This window comes from Mauremys reevesii, linkage group 3, assembly GCF_016161935.1.
Source record: "Mauremys reevesii isolate NIE-2019 linkage group 3, ASM1616193v1, whole genome shotgun sequence".
NCBI classification, from domain to species: domain Eukaryota; kingdom Metazoa; phylum Chordata; order Testudines; family Geoemydidae; genus Mauremys; species Mauremys reevesii.
In genome coordinates, this window is record NC_052625.1 from 5,631,058 (window position 1) to 5,651,909 (window position 20,852).

The 20,852-nt window shown below is 46.6% G+C and overlaps 1 protein-coding gene across 5 annotated transcripts in view; it reads left to right on the plus strand.

The window, feature by feature from the left end:
- RALGAPA2 (Ral GTPase activating protein catalytic subunit alpha 2) overlaps window positions 1-20,852 on the plus strand; it is a 288,164-nt gene that overhangs the window by 262,596 nt on the left and 4,716 nt on the right. For 3 of the 5 annotated variants that reach the window (XM_039528554.1, XM_039528553.1, XM_039528555.1), the window contains exon 39: window positions 20,538-20,577. The exons of the other annotated variants lie outside the window; for them this stretch is intronic. In XM_039528554.1, the coding sequence (XP_039384488.1) occupies window positions 20,538-20,542 (5 nt within the window). In that variant the 3' untranslated portion in view covers window positions 20,543-20,577. The remainder of the gene's footprint in view (window positions 1-20,537; window positions 20,578-20,852) is intronic. 5 annotated transcript variants of the gene reach the window in all.

The following is a 20,852-nucleotide window of genomic DNA, read 5'->3' on the forward strand; positions in this document are numbered from 1 at the left end:
CTGCCGGTCGCCGGTCCCGCGGCTCCGGTGGACTTCCTGCAGATGTGCCTGCGGGAGGTCCACCGGAACCACCCTCCCGACGACCGGCAGAGCGCCCCCCACGGCGTGCCGCCCCAAGCATGCGCTTGGCGTGCCGGGGCCTGGAGCCGCCCCTGCCTCAGACTACTAGCAAATAGCGAGATGCTGCAGAATGGATGTTGCCTCCAGACTCGCATGTGACATGGATTATAAAGTGTGCACTGACTTAGGCTCCCATTCTGCAAACGTTTATGCAGGTGCTTACCTTTATGCATGGGAGTAGTCCAACTGATTTGTGTAAATCTTTGTAGGACCAGGGCCTTTAACTCTTTATACGTAGTGTTAGAGCTCCATGCATCTTAGACACTGAAAATACAGAATACTAGGCAGAATGAACACCCCATAACTCATTTATGGGAAGTGCAGATTTAAGATCAAAAGATCAGAATAAGGTCCTTTGTTGCTAAACTGGTACGTTACATGTCTTATTTTAATTAGGCTGTGTATAAGAGTCAACTCAAGAAGTTTTTAGTCGTCCTACAGTATTTAATTATTCTCATCCCTCTGCAGATTTTCCCACTTTAAAGGGTGTTCTTAGCTACAATCCTTTCCTCTTCTTCCTCCTGCCTCCTCTGGCCAAAAAACAAAAACAACTTTGTTAGACAAAATACTGGTACTCCACACAAACGTCAGAAAGTGCAACTTGATGGTGCATCCTTTCAAAAAAGCAATTCTAAATGGTCAATACATATGTACTAACAGGTGCATAAAATATGTTTCCAAGTCTAATTGCCCTTATTGATGAAACAAATAGAGTAGTGATATAAGATTAGAAGCCCGCCAGTGGTTTTAACTGCTAAAAGATGTAAACATTTGAAAGCTCTAGAAAAGGGAATCAATATTCAGACTTTAAATAACAGTTCCTTTAGAAAGAGCTATGTGCTGCATATTTGGATACTCATCATGGTAGCTTTCTACTGACACGAGAATCCAGAAATTGCATCTGCAAGCATTCTTTTAATATTGTAGATTTGCAGTTGATTCTTCAAAGGGTTAATTGGAATGGGCACACTTGACTGCTGAGAGGACTGATCTAATCACTGCCATATCCAAGTGCATCTGTTCACCATGAGGTCATTCTTGTGCATGCTAATGATTTGGAAAATAAAGCATAATGCTTGACATTATCAGAAAGCATATAAATAGTGTAAATCTTTACTTTTTAGTAGCCGATGGCTATTGCAGAATGAAAAGAAAGACAAATGAATCTCAGCTTGCACTTTTTTTGTAGGCAGTCTTTATTTATTGTCACTGGACTAACAGGAAAACTATATAGGAAAACTGTGGCACCCAATAATATATGTTGATAAAGGGATTCTTTAATGAGTATTGTAGCATTGCCCAGGAGCAACACTTCAGTTAAGGAACTGTAGCCATTTCCAGCAGTCCCAGGTTTTTAAGGCTGTGGAACTCTTGCATGCTCATTTACATAAGATTGAAACTTGGCAGCCTCATTGCTCCATTTTTTGTATTGTTTGTTTTGCTTTTGTTTAAAAAAGATATAAAAGAATTAACCTTTCTTTTATTTCTAGACTGTATAATAGAAATGTTTTCCCTGCCCAACACATATTTACTATTTTTTAAATACCTTTTGCTGAGTGTTTCACTTTCATTGATCCCTTTTGTTATTTAAAGGGAAAGAAACATTCAGTGCAGCCATGTTATTTCAAAAGACACTTTTTCTAGTTTTGATTTTCTTTGTATTCCTCGCTGTTCATTGTGAACACGTTGGGTATGGCTACACTGCAGTTAAACCCCGCAGCTGGCCTGGGTCAGGTTATTCAGACTCGCGGCGCTTAGACTGCTGTAAAATTGCAGTGTAGACTTTTGGGTTCAGGCTGATTCCTGGGCTCTGGGACCCTCCCGGGATGAGGGTGACTTCCTGTTCTGCAGTGGAGATAGGTCCATTTCACAACACCATGCGGCAGTTTGACATTTTCTGATCAGGAAAGAGGCAAAACTAAAATTGCCTCAGGGGTGTTGCATGACCATCCTGGAGTGCTGTAGCTGAAGAATCGTATATAGCCTGTGCCTGAATTGTGCTTGGATCGCTCCTGTACTATCAATTCTTTCATTTCAAAAACAATTTTTATCTCCAAATATAGAGGAAACGTAACAGATTATGATTAATACGGAGTCTGTTGCAAAGTCTGATTGAACTCAGTATGACTTTGCATTCTAAAAATTGTTAGGTGCCAGGAGGTCAGTGATAGGAGGGAGATTCACAAGACCCTCAGGATAGATTCTTGAAGCCTTGATAATAGATAAGAGAAAGTTACTGTCTAAGCCAAGGCAGAGTTTCCCAAATTCACTTAGATATTTAAGAGTTAATCGCTGAGTCCTGTAAGAAACCTGATGTCAAGCCTGTCTTACCTAAGGCTATGCATAACTTTTATAGATTACCAAAAAGGTGTGTCATCTTCTGGGGTACTCGGCCCCATATAGACCATACAGTTACATCCTCAGTAAAGTCATCGTCTCTCACTATGTAAGGTACTGCAAGCCTAAAGGACCCTTTTGTCTCCAAATTCGGATTCAATAACTAGAAACCATAATTTAGTAACTATCTCCATTGCTGCCAGTTCCATTGTGGCTCCATACCTCTCCCTTCAAGCATATGGTGTTGGGATTGGGACTCTTATTTTGGCTCACTAAAAGTGACCTTCCTGTTAGCCATTTCCTCCCCGTGGAGAGTGGGTGAGCTGGCAGCCCTCTCCTACAATGCCAGTTCCTCTTTCAGGTATCCCATAAAGTAACCCTTTGTCTGCTTCCAAGATCTATTCACAAGATCAATTCTGAGCTCCATAAGGATCTTGACATTGATTTTCCTATCATTTTGTCCTCAGTTTTACCTACAGGGAATTTAGGGTTTCTTCAGTTTCCTTGCCCTCCGTCCCCCACAAAAGAGGCAGATCATTCCCATTTGGATCCAGTCATCACTAAATGGGTTTGTGTATGTATTAAGGAAGCATACATAGCAGTCTCCCTATTCCATAGGCATTAGAGCTCCTTCCTCTAATAACGTAGTCTCCTCCTAAGCAGAGAGAGAATCTGTGTAAGTACAGGAAACCTGTCAAATGGATGCTTGGCCTTCCATCCATGCTATTATCATCTACATCAAAGCTCCCACCAATGCAGCTTTTGGGCCTGTGATCCTGAGTGCTTTAGTCCAAGGAACGTCTGGAAAATTCCCAAGATAAGTCCTCCCAGTCTGGGTTTGGGTTTTGCCAGGCCAGGCCCAGCATTCCAGTTGTTAGAGCCCCCCTGAGCAGAGGAGGAGATTTTGGTCTTTCCATCTAGGGAAGCTATCAACTGGCCAGAGAGTGTGCTTTGGTACCTAAGGATGAAGAGGTGCCAAAGTTTCTGTCAGCTGCTGGTGGAGCTAACTGAATTAACAAAGGAGAAAAAATTCGTAGTTTTCAGATTGTTGGAGTCCTCCATAGAAAACCCATTTTACAGGGAGGAGTAAAATTTACCCTTTCATCTTGGGGAAATCTTAGATCTGACTGAAACATAAATCCATTTAACATTTTCCATAATTTTGTATGGCTCATTATAGTACATTTAGAATCAGTGTGTTCAGAAAACATAACACAGAAATTCTGTTCCATCTTCTGGATCCTAAATGATGAATTTGGGAGATCAGAGTCATTTCCGTGGCAAAATTGTAACTTCACTGAAGAAGCATGTTAACAGCTTGGCAGTAATGAAGAAATCTCATTCAAACACAAATGCCTGCCATGGTCACAAGTACAACATTGAAAATTACAGCCAAAGTCATTTCTCCTTTTCCAGTAATGAAATTTCTGCTTTCGGGCCACCATACCCTCCTTAATTCAGTGATCTGGTAATGGGTATGATGAATCTCAGAATTCTCAGACTCCTCCACTAGCTATGTGCAATGGAATGTGGGAAGAAGACACATGCTAAACTCACTGTTCTCCTGATTTTTGTAGGTTGATCAGACGCTTAACATTTTTAAATGTATTTAATATTGTGTATGTTGGCAGATTTGCATATTTTTCAGGAAAAAGAAATACTGTTTAAGTTGTGTGTCAGGATTGCTCTATTAAATCAGTGACAAAAAGCTGTAGTAAATACCAAGGGCCAGATCCTGAGATGGTGTCAGTCAGTGTAGGTCGGTGAGCTCCACTGAAGGCATGCTGATTCACACCAGCTGAGGATCTGGGCCCCTCTCTTTTAGAGATCTAGTCAGAGTTGCATACAGTGGCTGTGCAGCAGGATTGAACTGCCATGTGGAAAGGCCGTCCTGCTCTACAAAGGGAAGACAAAACAGTGTGTGGCTGGAAGTTGTCTGGGGATTTCTCCCTACCCGTTGCATACCATTGCTCACAATTTGTATCTGCCCCCCTAGGGCTGCTTAGGCTACAGGAGCTACTCCCGGCCTGGACTGTTGTAACCACTATGCGTGGTGCTAGTGGCTATGATCTGCGAAGAGCAATCCGTCTCTCTGCCTGGTCCTGTTCCTTTAAATTTTTGGTTGGGTCAGGGGCAGCTCTCCCCTCCATGATCTCTGGAAGAGACAATGGATTGGTGGGGGGAACGTCCTCCCTAGCAATCAGTTTGTAGAGGAAGAAATATTAACTTGATGGGCCTCTCTCTTCTTTTGAGCTGACAGCTCCAGCTGCTCAACCTGTCAGCCAGCAAGAGTGCTCCAGGCAGTATGGCCCCTTTAAAATTTCTTCCCTGGCTGACAAATGTCAGCCAGCCAATTCTGAGCCAGCCCCCTGTGTGATGGTGTCATTCCCATTCACCAACTCCACCCCAAGAAGGAGGCAGGGTTGGCTGGCATTTTCAGGATATCTCCAGCATTATATGGCCTCATTCAAAAGGGACAGACTTCCTTGAGACAGATTGTAGCTCCCCTGGCTGTGGAGTTTAGGAGGTTTGTGGAGCTTTTGCTGGCTGGCGACAAATTGCGGAAGTGGCCTCAGGCTAATCAGAGCCCTCATTGCTTTACTTATTTCTTTATTGTAGACCATTGCTTTTGATTTTAAATTCTCTAATATAACAAAGTGCCTGATAGTGAGGGGTGTTGAGCACCCATTGCCTTCAGTGGGAGTCATGGCTGATTAGCTTCTCTCAGGATAAGTTCACATCCCTGGAAATATTTCAAGTGCCTGTTAGTGTCAGGGGATTGTCTTTTTCTGAACCACAGATGGCACAGAGGTTAGGGCACTAGTCTAGATCCCTGTTCAGTTTCCTGCTCCGCCACAGACCTCCTCTGTGACCTTGGCAAGTCACTTAGCCCCTCTGTCGCTCAGATCCCCTTCTGTACATTGAGGAGAATAGCACTGCCCTACCTCACAGGGGCGTTGTGAGGGTAAATACATTTAAAGACTGTGAAGCACTGTGATATCTACTGATGAAATGTTCTGTATAAAAGCTAGGTATTATTACCTTTAACCTTATGTACAGTAGTTTTACATCCTCCTCTGGACATTTACCAATGGCCTGATCCAAAGCCAATTGAAGTCACTGGAAAGAGTTCCACGGACTTCAGTCAGCTTTGCATCCGACCCTAAAAATAAAGGCTGAGTCCTATCATATTTGAGTCTCCAGCAGAGTCAGGGCTAAGCTGTCCTTTGCATTGACATCCTCCATATGCTTTGTGTGTTCTGCTGGCCCAAAGAAATGTGCTGCATAACAGCTGTCACAGCTATGGCATGTACATCACATGCAGCATTTTCATGTATATTCTTTTCAGTTTAAATTCAACTATTTTTAAAAAAAATCCTCCAAATATAACTAAAAGTTAGATTATGTAGTGAATATGTGGTTTAATAATTTTTTGAGCAAAAAGCTACAAATGAGAGATCTCCAAATAAAGATTTAAATGAGTGATCATTTATAACCAAATATTATCAAATCCTTTAATACGTTACACCAGACATGACATTCTTAACACATTGTGCAAATGGAAGTCTAGTGTTTTCCTTTCCCACACTCCTGGAGCTTGTTACTGTAGATCTGCATTTCTGATCATAATGTGTTTAAATCATGTTTGTTTCTGAGTGAATGCAGCCACAATGGTCTGTTAAACTGATGGTTTCTTCAAAATATACTGAATTGAACATGGAGGCTAAAAGTTTCCAGTTACACTGTGATTATAACTGCGGTAACCAGTGTCCATGCAGGTTTACAAGTACAGTATATTGAACTAAGCAAAGTTACTAGGGAGTTTCTTTGTGGCTGTTTATTTAACAGTAGACATGACTGTAATATCCTGAAAACAAAGACTTTCATAGACCTGTCATGGCTTATAGGTTAATTACATGTTGTTTTGTACATCCCAGGGTCAGTGCTAAAACTGATAGGAACTCACATCTAGGCTATAACTAATTCATGCCAATTCTTTCAGTATAACGTCTTTAAGATACGGCCTTTCCTGTGTATTGACACAGCTAAAACTCTCATCCCGGTTCTCATCATCATGCACCTCAGTTACTGCAATAGCCTCCTCCCTTGACCAGTGCAATCTTGCCCCTCCCATAGCTAATCAGAATGACGCTTCAAGGATCATTTCCCTAGCCCCTTACTTTGACCTTCTCACCACTCTTTTTGCATCTCTCCACTGGCTCCCTCTTCTCTATCACATCAAACATACGCTACTTCTCTTCACTGTCAAGGCGCCTCACAGTCAATCCCCACTCTACCTATCGTCTCTCATTTGCTATCAAACTATTTATACTCACCTCGGATTGGCCCGTGATGCCAGACTCCTTTGTCCACCTGTTAAATTTTCAAACAAGCACCTTTGTGCTTTCTCCCATGCTGCCCAAAGCACTTGGGAGGCACTTCCCCTAAAAATCTGCAAAGCTACCTCATTATCCACCTTCAGATCCTTCCTCAGCACTCTCCTTTGCCCTGATATCCTACAAAAAACTTGACACTGGTCAAACTGTCGATATGCAGGGACCATTGACCGCCATCCAGACCAGTATTCTCACATTGTTTACTTGTACTCCCGTCTGTCTGTATCCATCTGTTGTCTCGTATCTTATACAGTACTTAGATTGTGAGCTACTTGGGGCAGGGACTGTCTTTTTGTTCAGTGTTTGTACAGCACCTAGCACAATGATGTCTTTGTCCATGACTACAGTCACACAAAGAATGGATAATAGTAGAATAGTTTCGGGTTCTTTCTCATAGTTTAAGGCTTTAAACTCTTTAATAACTGCCCCAATGCTAATCCTTCTGTCTTTATTTACTTAAGCATTGCATGTTACAAACCCAGCTTTTCTTTCTCAGTCTTTTCCTTAAATGAAGGAAATGTTTACCCAGTTACAACCAAAACACTCTGATGTTAGTTTTGCCAGTTTCCCCAGCCAAACTTGGACAACAGAGAAAGGAAAAGGAAAACCATTTAAATATGTACTCCTTTTTATGGTCCAGCTGTTATGGAGTTTTTGGGCGATGCTTTGGAACTGCTCCCCACAAAGCCAGTTAGGACTTTGGGGAGCCTCCTTTTCCTTGGAGCAGACTGTTTTTAGGGCAAGAAGCTTACACGGCTTTACCTTTTTGGGTTTGACCTTGGAGCATTTAGCGTATGCCCCTTCGTGTGCTTCCCACAGCGAGTTCGCCCAGGCGGAGTCCTGGGGAAGCCAGAGGGTTTTGCACGCACCTCCACTTTGCAGTTAGACCTGACTTTTAGCCAGCCTGTAAAACAGAGGTTTATTAGATTACAGGAACACGGTCTAAAACAGAGCTTGTAGGTACAGAGAACGGGACTCCTTAGCCGGGTACATTTTGGGGCCCAGCGAGCCAGATAACCCCGTCTGCACTTACTTTTCATCCCCAGCCAGCTTTAACTGAAACCCCCTCCAGCCCCTTCTTCTCTGTTGAGTTCCTTTCCTGGGCCAGGAGGTCACCTGACCTCTTTGTTCTCCCACACCTTTAGCATTCCCTTGCAGGGAGAGGACCGGGCCATTAGTTGCCAGGAGACAGAGTGTTGGCCAGAAACTGAGGCACCCCTACAGTATTTAGAGGAAACATTAAGAACCGTTTTACTTTGTCACACCAGCTGAAGTAGATAAGTAGTGACTTGTTAAGTTCAGGTAGGAGTTGTGCTTTTCTCTGGCAGGCAGACTCCCTGGTCCATCTTAGGTCAATCTGGATGGCAGGATTGGAGGCAAAGTCCTGTTGTTGGAGTAAGTTTTCTCCTCTTTCCCGGTAGCCGGATGCATTCTTAAACCTACAAGACATCATGGCCTCAGGTTCATTGGACATGACAACCATTAGACTGATAGCTTGAGAGAAGGAAGTAAAGGAAGGCAAAGAAAAGGAAAGACAGAATCGATACAGATCGCAACTATGGGTTATTCCTGATTTATACTCTCTTAGGCAGTGGTCCATAGCAGTCTTTTTTTTCCAGAGATTTTCAGTATTCTTGTTACCCAAGCAATCAAATGCAGCTTTGATTAATCTTAGAACCTATCGACAAAAGACCAGTTCTCAAAACGAAGTGCACTAGAGTCTCCTTAGCATAGTTTCGGATAAGTGATTTTAGTTCTTTTCCAGAGTACCAGGGAATAGTTCATAGGCCTTAAATATCTTAGGCCATTTATATACTAGTGGCTTTTGTTGGCACAGCTAGGTCAGTTATGTCACATGTCATCACATCCCTGACTAACATAGCTATGACTGCAAAAGTCTGTAGTATAGACCTGGCCCTAGTCTTTCTCCTGTAGACAGAGAAGATCTCTCAGTTCCATTGTCCCAACATACTCTATAATCAGAAGTGTCAGAATCTTTATAACAATTTTATTTTTAAAAGTTAGAGTCACTGGATAAATCTGATCATCATAAAAAATGTTTAAATTCTTGCATAATTCCAATCTGAAAGGGAAATTAAAGAAGGCACATTTACAACTGCATTTTAATAATTACCTCAGATATGCGACAGATTACATTTAAACTGCAAATAATCCATATTTGATTAGAATTAATGTTGAGACAGATAAGAATTCTTTGAGCCTTGTCTCTCTAAACTTTAGATGTAAGACAGACAGTATGCTGGGATTAGGTTAACAGTCCAGCAAGGACAATCATCGTGTGAAATCATGGTTATTAGGCCAGAAGAAAGAGCAGAAGGCCCTTGGAGTGAAGGATATCTTTTTGGGTAATAGGGTGAAAGAGTCAACAGAGAAACAATGACACCGTAGAAACGCCTACAAAGAAACTTCAACTTATGAAGGGGCTTGTCCACAAAACATTTAGTGTGCGGCAGTTGGGGTGTCAGTGTGCCCTACACTAGTGTGCTGTGCGGTATGTCCCTGTGGACCCTGCCGCTGTGCGCTAACCATTCCCTAGTGTGCTTTCATCTCCTCCCATTTCAAATTGGGGTATATCAAAGCGCAGTAGGGAATGGTTAGCGTGTGGCAGCAGGGTCCATACTCACCCTTAGTGCCTGGCAGGCTAGTGTGGGGTATATTTGCACCCCAGCTTGCCGCAAACTCAGTGTTTGTGTAGGCAAGCCCAAAGATGTTCTGAAAAATAGGAACCTAAACTGTTTTTCCAGCATAGTGATTACAATGGTTAATGCCTTACATTAGGGAGAAACTAAAATCTCCCTCTTTAGAGATACCGTAAGACAGTACATTTGGGGAAGGGAGGTTCAGGTCTGAAAAGTCAGCCACATCAAAGGATCCTGAAAAGTGTAACAGAGCTGTGTGTCAGGGAGGGAGGGGGCCATGACACAAGACATCTGAAAGAAGATGTGCCTGTCATGCCACATGTTGAAAGGGTCAGAAGGGAAAAAAGATACACACTCTGGAATTATATGGTGTATATAAGGGCTATTCATCTTAGAAAAGGAACTAAGGGGGTGGGTATTAGAGAGATCTATAAAATGATGAATGATGTGGATAGAGAACTATTATTTACCATTTCATGCAATACAAAAACCAGGGGCGCTCAATTAAATGTATAGGCATCAGGTTTAATACAACAAGAGCAAGTACTTTATCACAAAATACACAACTAAACTGTGGAACTCATTGCGATGGCATGTTGTGATGCCGAAAGTATAACTTGGGTTCAAAAGGAACCGGATAAGTTCATGGAGGATAGGTCCATCAATGGCTATTAGCCAAGAGGGTCAGAAATGCAACCTCAGAACGACCTAAAACTGACTACCAGAAGCCAGGAGTGAAAGACGGGTGGATCATGTCATAATTGCCCTGCTTTGCATACTACCCTGAAGGTTTGGTACAAGGCAAGATAGGATACTGGGCAAGATAGATCATGGTCTGACCCAGTATGGCAGCTGTTATGAGTCTTGAATTGTTTTGAGTTAAAGTCACTGCATTATCACCTTGAGGGAAGATAACCTTCTAATCTTCTGGCAGGGATATTTGGGTAGATAACAGTTCTTCTTCGAGTGATTGCTCATATCCATTCCAGTTAGGTGTGTGCGCGCCGCGTGCACGTTCGTCGGAAGATTTTTACCCTAGCAACCCCAATGGGTCGGTTGAGCGCCCCCTGGAGTGGCGCCATAACGGCACCGCATATATACCTCAGCCGACCCACCCGACCCTCAGTTCCTTCTTACCGCCCGTGTCGGTCGTTGGAACAGTGGAGTGCAGCTTGCCTGACCTCCGCTTCCCTAGCTTCTTCATAGTTCTTCTCTGTAAAAATTGTACATAGTTGATATCTTAGTCTTAGGTTTTCTTGTTTTTAGTAGTTTTTCATCAGTTTAGTGTTTGATAGTTAGCGGGTTCGGCGATTAGCCCCCACCCGCACCCAGGACCGGAGCACATGCCCGGCTCCCCGGGTTTCAAGCCATGTTCGGCCTGCCGCAGGCCTATGCCTACAGGGGATCCACATAGGTCCTGTTTAAAGTGCCTGGGAGAGTCGCACTTGTCTTCTAAGTGCCCAATTTGCAAGGCTTTCAAGCCTCGCAGGAAGAGGGAGAGAGACATTAGGCTCAAACAACTCCTCATGGAGGCAGCCTTAACCCCTCCGGCTGCGGCACCGCCCGCCGTCCCTCCAGACTCTCGCAGTGCCGCCACGGCGCCGGGCCACTCTTCCGTGCAGCAACCAAGAGCGCCATCGGCACCGAAATCCGCCCAGGGACGCTCTCTCTCGCCAAAGGCGAAGAAAGGGAAGGCCGCTGCCTCTTTGGCACCACCTGCTCCGAGGCACCAGAGTGCGCCCCGACCGGACCGCCCGGCACCAAAACCTGCCGTGGCACCAGCTGTCCAGCACAGACGCTTCTGCCGGCACCGTCGACTCTGGCCCCTCAGAGGCCGTCGAGTCCGGCACCTGTGGCCTCCCCGGCTCCGGCCGCGGTAGAGATCCCACTGCCGTCGACTCCGGAGACCTTCGCAGTTGCACGGGACCTTATTGCTTTGACAGACCCGGCTGTGCCTCCGCCCCCGGCTCCGCCGGTGCGGGCGCCCCGTTCCATGGGCAAGCCATCAATGCTCAAACCACCTGCTGGCACTGAGTCTGACCGGCACCGATCCCGCTCCCGGTCTCACAAGCGCTCACGATCCCGACGCCGATCTCACTCCAGACGCCGATCGCAACGCCGATCGCAGTCCCGGCACTGCTCGATTACGCGGCACCGGTCAGACTCGCAGCACCGGTCATTCTCCTGCTCTCCGACTCATCGCTCCCGGCACCGTTCCGGATCGCGGTACCGCTATGGCCGCCGCTACTCACGAAGCCGCTCTCGGCACCAAGCGTGGAGGTCCCGGTCGACCTCCCGGCACCGCGCTGGTCGGAGGTCCTGTTCTCGCTCCCGCTCTCGCTGTTGGGATGCCTCCCGGCACCGGTCGCCACAGAGGCGGGAAACGCGATCAGTTGGCACTTCGGCACAGGGGTTATCCGCTCCTCCCTGGCCCTCCAGGCACGCGTCGGCCTCTTCACATGCCGACAGCTATTACGTCGACGACCATGACCCTCGGGTCCCTTCGGGAGTCTTCCAGCAGTCCCACTATGCGGACCAGGACCCTCATCACTGGGGTTATTGGACCCCTTGGGCCTATCATCCAGCCCAAGGCGCTCCTGTGCCTACCACGCGCACCGTACCACACGAGCCACGCATCCCAGAGGCTACGATAAGCCGCCTCCCAGTTGACACTGAGGTACCATCATTCGTAGAGGAAGGTAATCAGCCTGCTCAGGAACCTCTGGAACAAGAACCTTCCCAGGTCCCAGACGCTGAGCGGGATGCCATCATTCCCAAGGTCTCTTCTTCTTCCTCCTCGCCGGATGAGGCGGTGGCAGGGTCATCGTCTGCAGGTCCCCCTCCAATTGACTTACGGGCACACCAGGAGCTTCTTCGCAGGGTGGCCTTGCGAATGGACCTACAGGCTGAGGAGGTATCGGAAGTGGACGATCCAATAGTGACCATTTTGTCAGCGGACGCCCCAACCCACGTAGCCCTCCCTTTCATTAAGACTATCCAGGCGACTGCTGATAGCTTATGGCAGACTCCGTCCTCTATTGCGCCCACAGCCAGGGGGGTGGAACGCAAGTATATGGTCCCTTCCAAGGGATATGAGTATTTGTATGTCCACCCTAGCCCCTCGTCGTTAGTGGTCCAATCTGCCAACGATAAAGAGCACCACGGCCAGCAAGGCCCGGCTCCTAAATCGAAGGAAGCCAGGCGTATGGACTTGCTTGGTCGCAAGGTCTACTCTGCTGGTGCCCTGCAGATCCGAGTGGCTAACCAGCAGGCCTTGTTGAGCCATTATGGACATGACACATGGGCTGAGGTAGAAAAGTACAAAGAACTCCTACCTCAGGACTCACGACAGGAGTTCGCAGCCTTCGTAGAGGAAGGTAAAAAGGTAGCGCACACTTCGTTACAAGCCTCCTTGGACGCAGCTGACTCGGGGGCGCGTACTATAGCCTCGGGCATTACCATGCGCCGGATCTCTTGGCTCCAGAGTTCGACGCTTCCCCCTGAAGTACAGTACACCATTCAGGACCTTCCTTTTGACTCCAAGGCTCTGTTCTCTGAAAAGACGGACTCCAGAACCTCAAGGACAATAGGGTCATTATCCGTACTTTGGGGATGCATACCCCTGCGACCCAGAGGCGTCCGTTCCGCCCCCAGCTTAACCGGCCTTACTATATGCCTCGCTACAGGCAGGACTCTGGTCGGCGATGGGGTCGAGGGGGACGTAGACGGCAACCTGGCCACCAACCGTCCCAAGGGCGGGCCCCTTCCAAACCAGCGGGGCCTAAACCATCCTTTTGAAGATGCGCCCAGGGACGACATACCAGATCTTTCTCCAGATCCCTCCCTGCCTTTTTCCAACCATCCTTCCCATTTCCTCCCGGCGTGGGCCCGGCTGACCACCGATGCCTGGGTCCTACGCACTGTGGAACGTGGTTACCAACTCCAATTCGTTTCACCCCCACCTTCCCACCCTCCTTCCCGGTTCCTCCTCAAAGACCCCTCTCACGAGCAACTCCTCTTGCAAGAGGTGCACTCGCTCCTCGCTATCGGAGCGATAGAGAAGGTTCCGGAGAGGGAAAGGGGCAAAGGGTTTTATTCCCGTTATTTTTTGATCCCCAAGTCCAAAGGGGGCCTCCAGCCCATCCTCGACCTGCGAGACCTCAACAAATACATGCTGAAGTTGAAGTTCCGCATGGTATCCCTGGGGACCATTATTCCTACATTGGATCCGGGAGACTGGTATGCCGCCCTCGATATGAAGGACGCTTATTTTCATATCGCCATCTTTCCACCACACAGACGTTTCCTCCGATTTACAATCACTCACCTTCACTTCCAGTTTGTGCTCCTCCCCTTCGGCCTCTCCACGGCTCCAAGGGTGTTTACGAAGTGCATGGCCGTTGTCGCCGCCCAACTCCGTCGGCACGGCATCTGCGTTTTTCCCTACCTAGACGACTGGCTTATCGGGGGGACTCGCAGGCCACAGTCCAGCAACATGTGGCAGTGATCAAAGATTTATTCATGCGTCTGGGCCTGGTTCTCAACGTAGAGAAGTCCACCTTAGTACCCACTCAGAGATTGGACTTTATTGGCGCGACCCTGGACTCTTCTCTAGCCAGAGCCTACCTTCCTCAGCTACGATTCCAGGCCCTTACACAGCTAATTCGCGCCCTTCAGACCTCTCATATGACCTCGGCCCGCACTTGTCTCCGCCTCCTCGGTCACATGGCGGCTTGCACGCACGTGGCTCCGCCTCCACCCCCTCCAGTTGTGGCTCAACTCGCTATACCGTCCGCACAGGGACCCTCTGGATATCCTGCTCACCATTCCAACGAGCGTCCTTCAATCCCTGGACTGGTGGCTGACCCCATCACACGTATGTGCAGGGGTCCCATTCCATCCGCCTCAACCTTCCCTTTCCCTGACAACGGACGCCTCGTCCCTCGGATGGGGAGCTCATCTCGGCGATCTTCGTACTCAGGGCCTTTGGTCGGTGCAGGAGTTTAACCTGCACATCAACGTCAGGGAGCTACGTGCAGTGCGCCTGGCATGCCAGACGTTCCAAACTCGTCTCTGCGGCTGTTGTGTCTCAGTCTTTACGGACAACACAACGGCCATGTACTATATCAACAAGCAGGGCGGGACCCGCTCTTCCCCCCTCTGCCACGAGGCGATGCTACTGTGGGAATTCTGCATAGCCCACTCGATACATCTGGTGGCGTTGTTCCTTCCCGGCGTCAAGAACACCGTCGCGGATCGCCTGAGCAGATCCTTTCTCTGCCACGAGTGGTCGCTGAGAGCGGACATCGCTCATGCCATTTTCCAACAGTGGGGATTTCCCCAGATGGACCTGTTTGCATCCCGATCAAACCGCAAATGCCAAGAGTTTTGCTCCTTTCAAGGCCTGTCACCGGGCTCTCTGTCAGACGCGTTTCTCCTTCCATGGACTCGTCATCTGTTCTACGCCTTTCCCCCGTTCCCCCTCATCCACAGAGTCCTGCTGAAGCTCCGACGGGACAAAGCACGTCTCATTTTAATCGCGCCAGCGTGGCCCAGGCAACACTGGTTCACCACGCTGCTCCGTCTGTCGGTAGCCAGCCCAATTCCTCTGCCGCTTCACCCGGATCTTATAAACCAAGATCATGGCACTCTCCGTCACCCAGACCTGACGGCCCTCCACCTCACGGCGTGGCTCCTGCATGGCTAGACCAGTGGGAATTGCGCTGCTCTGCTCCCGTGCAGCATGTTTTATTGAGCAGCAGAAGGCCTTTCACTCGCTCTACCTACCTGGCCAAGTGGAAGCGCTTCGCTTGCTGGGCTCAAGCGCGCAACGCTATTCCTTCGGAGCTTCCGCTCCCGATGGTCCTTGACTATCTCTGGTCACTGAAACAGCAAGGCCTTGCACTGTCCTCTCTAAAGGTGCACTTAGCGGCCATCTCCGCTTTCCACCCCGGTGAGGGAGGATCTTGGCTTTTCTCTCATCCGTTGACTACCCGATTCAGAAAGGGCCTTGACCGTCTCTACCCCCAGGTACATCATCCGACTCCTACCTGGGACCTCAATCTGGTCCTCAACAGGCTCATGTCCCCACCCTTTGAGCCGTTGGCCACCTGCTCCTTGCTGTACCTGTCCTGGAAGACGGTCTTTCTGGTAGCTATCACGTCAGCCAGACGGGTCTCTGAGCTCCGAGCGCTCACGGTGGACCCACCGTACACCGTTTTTCATAAGGACAAGGTGCAGCTACGTCCACTTCCAGCGTTCCTCCCGAAGGTAGTGTCCGCGTTCCACAATAACCAAGACATCTTCCTTCCGGTCTTCTTTCCAAAACCTCACGCATCCTCGCGGGAGCAACGACTTCACTCCCTTGATGTTCGTAGGGCGTTGGCTTTCTATATTGATCGGACAAGACCATTCCGTAAATCCTCTCAACTGTTTGTGGCAATTGCTGACCGGATGCGAGGTCTTCCTGTCTCGTCGCAGCGGATCTCCTCATGGCTCACAGAGTGCATACGCACCTGTTATAACTTGGCTAATGTCCCTTTGGGCCATCTCACCGCCCACTCTACCAGGGCCCAGGCGTCCTCCGCTGCCTTTCTGGCACACGTCCCGATACAAGAAATATGCCGAGCGGTGACCTGGTCATCGGTTCATACTTTCGCCTCTCACTATGCTCTGGTCCAACAGTCGAGAGATGACGCAGCCTTTGGCTCTGCGGTCCTGCATTCCGCCACGTCTCACTCCGACCCCTCCGCCTAGGTAAGGCTTGGGAATCACCTAACTGGAATGGATATGAGCAATCACTCGAAGAAGAAAAAACTGTTACTTACCTTTGTAACTGTTGTTCTTCGAGATGTGTTGCTCATATCCATTCCACACCCACCCTCCTTCCCCACTGTCGGAGTAGCCGGCAAGAATGAACTGAGGGTCAGGTGGGTCGGCTGAGGTATATATGCGGTGCCGTTATGGCGCCTCTCCAGGGGGCGCTCAGCCGACCCACTGGGGTTGCTAGGGTAAAAATCTTCCAACGAACGTGCACGCGGCGCGCACACACCTAACTGGAATGGATATGAGCAACACATCTCGAAGAACAACAGTTACAAAGGTAAGTAACCGTTTTTTCCTAGCCTGGAACACTCTACTGAGGCAGCCATCTAAGAAATACCGCCACCATGGAATAGCTTATGAGGAAGGCTAGCCCAGTGCTCAGGGTACTGGTCTCAGACTTTCAGTTCTCTGCTCCGCTATGGGTTTCCTGTGTGACCTTGGGTGGGTCACTTAGTCTCTCTATGCCTCAGCCCCCTTTCCCTTCCCCTCCCCCCAGTGTTAACATAGAGGTAATAGTACTTTCCTACTTCGCAGGAGTGTTGTAATTACTACAGTAATGGGAGCCATATGAGTATGATGAATTATAAGGAAAGTGAGCTGACCGTGAGGAGTGGCAGGAATAAGGGACCTAAGGTTGAATTTACAGATGAGATGATGATGTTCTCTATCTTTTTGTTCTTATTTAACACACACAGAACCACACTCCAAACTCCCTCAGATGCTGCTGTGACAAGGGACAGAGAGAGAGAACATGTTGTCTGCAGCTTATTCCTTTCAGTACCAAACATACATGCCTGTAGCTTCCCAGTGATGAACTCTTTTGGGAAACATCTGCCTTCCCTCCCCAAGAACATTTGTCTTTAAAGGAAATGTATTTGCAATTCTTTTAGCATTTAATATTTTAAAACTAAGATTTTCAATGTCAAGTGAAAGAGGTTTGCAGCAAAGTTGCAGTCCATCTATATTCTTAGAGCATTCTTTCTTTGGTTACTATATTTTTTCTTTGATTCAGGCATTGCTTCTATAAAATGACATGCTTTATTTCAAGCATGTGTACTCCTGTTCTTTTTGCGGATACAGACTAACACGACTGCTACTCTGAAACTTGGGGAAAAGAAACACTCATGCACTAAATGGACAGATGATAATGTTGGTATTATTGGTATAAGAAGAATCCTTTTACCCCCAAAAATCTCTCACTTATACCAAAGTGGGAAAAGAGAAGGAACGAAGAGTTCACATGAAAGTTTCAGACCCAAGACTCAACTGTATGTTGAGAATGGCAGATAGCTAACCATTTTCTATTGGTTTGATGTGAATAAAGTTGTAATAAAATGAAAAAAAGATGACTTGGGATATGTCTTTGTTCCAAAAAACGAGTTCTTAATTCAGGTTAGCTAACTCAGGTTAAAATAGCAGTGAAGACACAGCAGCTGGGTTTCTAACTCGGGTTAGCAGCTTGAGTTAAAGCCTGTAGGGGAGCCTGGGTTGAACTAGAGCTGCTAGTCTGAGTTGAAAGCAGAGTTGCCTTGTCTTCACTGTTATTTTAACCCAAGTTAAGAATGCACACTTTTTTTTGTAGTGAAGACATACTCTAAGGATATGTCTACACTGCAGTTAGACACCCCGCAGCTGGCTCGGGTCTACGGGGCTGTTTAATTGCAGTGTAGACATTCAGGCTCAGGCTGCAGCCTGAGGTCTGGGACCCTCCCACCTCACAAGGTCATAGAGCCTGAGCTCCAACCTGAGCCCAGACATCTGCAGCACAGTTAAACAGCCCCTTCGCCTGAGTCAGCTGGCATAGGCCAGCCATGGGTTTTTAATTGCAGTATAGACATACCCTTAGATACCTAAACATCAGGTGAAAAATACTGCAACCCTGGAACTACTGGTATGCAGAACCAGAGTTAGACAATCAAGGATCCTAGGCACTTCCCTAAATGAAGCCCCCTCATGGCTCTGGCCTTCCTTGGAACGGGGCAGGAGCAATTCAATAAACTATGTGATGGGGAGCCCTCCACCACTTCTCTTCAGGTAGGCCTGGCCCTTCTCTCACCAGCTGTCCCTGTGTTGGCAGGTTGAGTCCCATCCCAGAGTTGGGGAGAACTCATTTGCTACCCACCAAAGCAGGGACTGCTTTGCCAACACCACCTCAGCAGAGCCATGATCAAGTAACTGCTGTGAGGATGTTGTCAGGGCTGCCCACAGAGCAACAGGTGTCAGAGTTAACAACCCTTTAGACACCTGAACTATTGTTTCAGGTTTTCCGCAGACTCAGGCAGGTATTGGTGCATCAGTTACACTCAGATTAAGTCTGAAAGCTTTTCTTGCGAAAAGAGAGATTTATTAACTTGGTCAAAACTTCCCCATTTTGTACTGTGTTGTCTGATTGTCCATATTCTGCTTCCTTTACCCTCCCACCCATGAGATACTAGTGATAAAGCAATTTCCAGTTTTGCCAAACACCCCTCATCCCATGTTCAAAAATCATGAGTCAGGCCTCAAAAAATCTTGAGATTTGCTTAAAAATCAGAATATTTTTAAAGTAAAAAATTTGGGGGTTCTCTTCATTTGTTTTTCTGGTGTTTGAGCCTTTAGGGTTCACATTTTCCAGGTTTTCTTAGCATCAGTGAGGGCTAGAAACTTTTTTTTAAATGAAAGATTTGATTCCCATCTAATAACATGACTCCAAGAGTTGGGGCCTTCAGAAAAAACACTAAATATTGCAAGACTCATGATAAAAATTTTGACAGTTGGCAGCACTGAATTCTTGTGTGTATACCATTTATCAAACTCTTTGAGATGACATGCACTATGTTTATCTAAAATGTAGTTGTTGAAGATACTATTAAAAGGGTGCTATCAACTTGAAAGCAACATTTTCCACTGAATAACATGCATCTGTTTTTACAATAACACCTAAAATTATTGGACTGAAGAGAGATTACAGAGAAAACAATATCTTTCAGTTTACTTATTTTGTGCGTTTAACATCCCTTGCAGTCAGTTTCACTATTCTGGTGTTGGTCAGTTGCACTTCCTGTCTCATATTTTAGCGGGATGAAATCACCCTCATGAACTAGGAGAGCTCACATGTATGTTCTTCCACAGCAAATGCAAGAGGGTGTTAGTAGAAAAGCTGAAACTGAGGCAGCAGGCAGGCATATAGACAGGAATGGGACAGGGCATATTTATTGGTATTGCTTTCAGGACTGCCCTCTCTCCCCAGATAGAAAGAGCCTTATAAATATCATCAGAGAAGAAAAATCTCTTATTTTTTAAGAATTAAAAAAAAATCTACATGCAGTTTAAAGGGTTCTCTATCAGAAACTTTAATTATTTTAAACTGACTTCTTTTAATTTTTCAGGGATCACAAACCATTCGTTAGAAGTATAATTTTCCTTTTTATTACGAACTGATTGTTGTAATCCCCTTTTAGACATAATGCAACAGAAATATAAAGTCCAAGATCCATGCACAAAAAGCATGTGCAATTGCACAATATAGCTATCATAATTTTGCACACAAATCAAGTATTTGCATATGCAAATGATCACAGAATCATCTGAATCATCAGTTGTTCATGCAAATACCTTGCTTGTGCATGCGGTTGTACGAATTGTATGCGCATCCACCCACACAATTGTACATGCATTTTTGCATGCACAAGTGGGCTTCTACATTATAAAAATGTAGTCCAAAGAGCTTAACATTATATATTCACTTGCTGATTTTTAACTTGACCAGCAAGTAAAAGCTATTTAAATCTTCATGAAACTTCAGAGTTTACAGCTGTTGGAAATTATACAGCCACTAATTGACTGACAATAATAGAGCACTAGAATGTCTATAATTTCATAGTACTGTGCATGTAATATGTCATTAAGTTGGGTGGAAATGATTGTGTGCTCAAATTTTTTCTCCACATTTCAACCAACATTGGAGAGAAGTGTTGGTCTGCTCGTCCCACTTACAGCTCGCCAGACAACCGCACTAATGTGAACTTTAAAAAATATCATTATTTTCCATTATCATTATGAATATCTCAGTTACTTTCTGAATGTTTTGTTTGCTTTAAGATGCACAATTAGTGTTCTTGCACAACTAAATGGGTGTAAGCAATGTCTATGAGCCTCGTAACAGAGCAGTAGATGTGCTGTTCCTTTATTTATATGATTTTGTGTTTTTTCCCTTTAGATTAAAATATGTAAAGGTCTCATTACGGTAATTGAGAAAGGTAAGAGTGACACCTCGAGCAGGCTACAGCACTGGCATCACGCTAGATTTACTAACCAGCTTCCTTCTGTTGCTAATATAAAGCTGAAACAAGTCTTGGTTTGTGGGGTCTCTCTCTCGCACTGCAGTCCCACCTCATCTTCAGGCCGGGTCTCTCTTTCTTCTCTGCAAAACATGAGTTCCAAGCTCTGCGCTGGAAAAGAGCGACCCCGACTATGCTCACCTCTGAGTAGCAGCTCTAAGAGCACGGCTGCCTGCCCTGTTAGCATCCCCCTG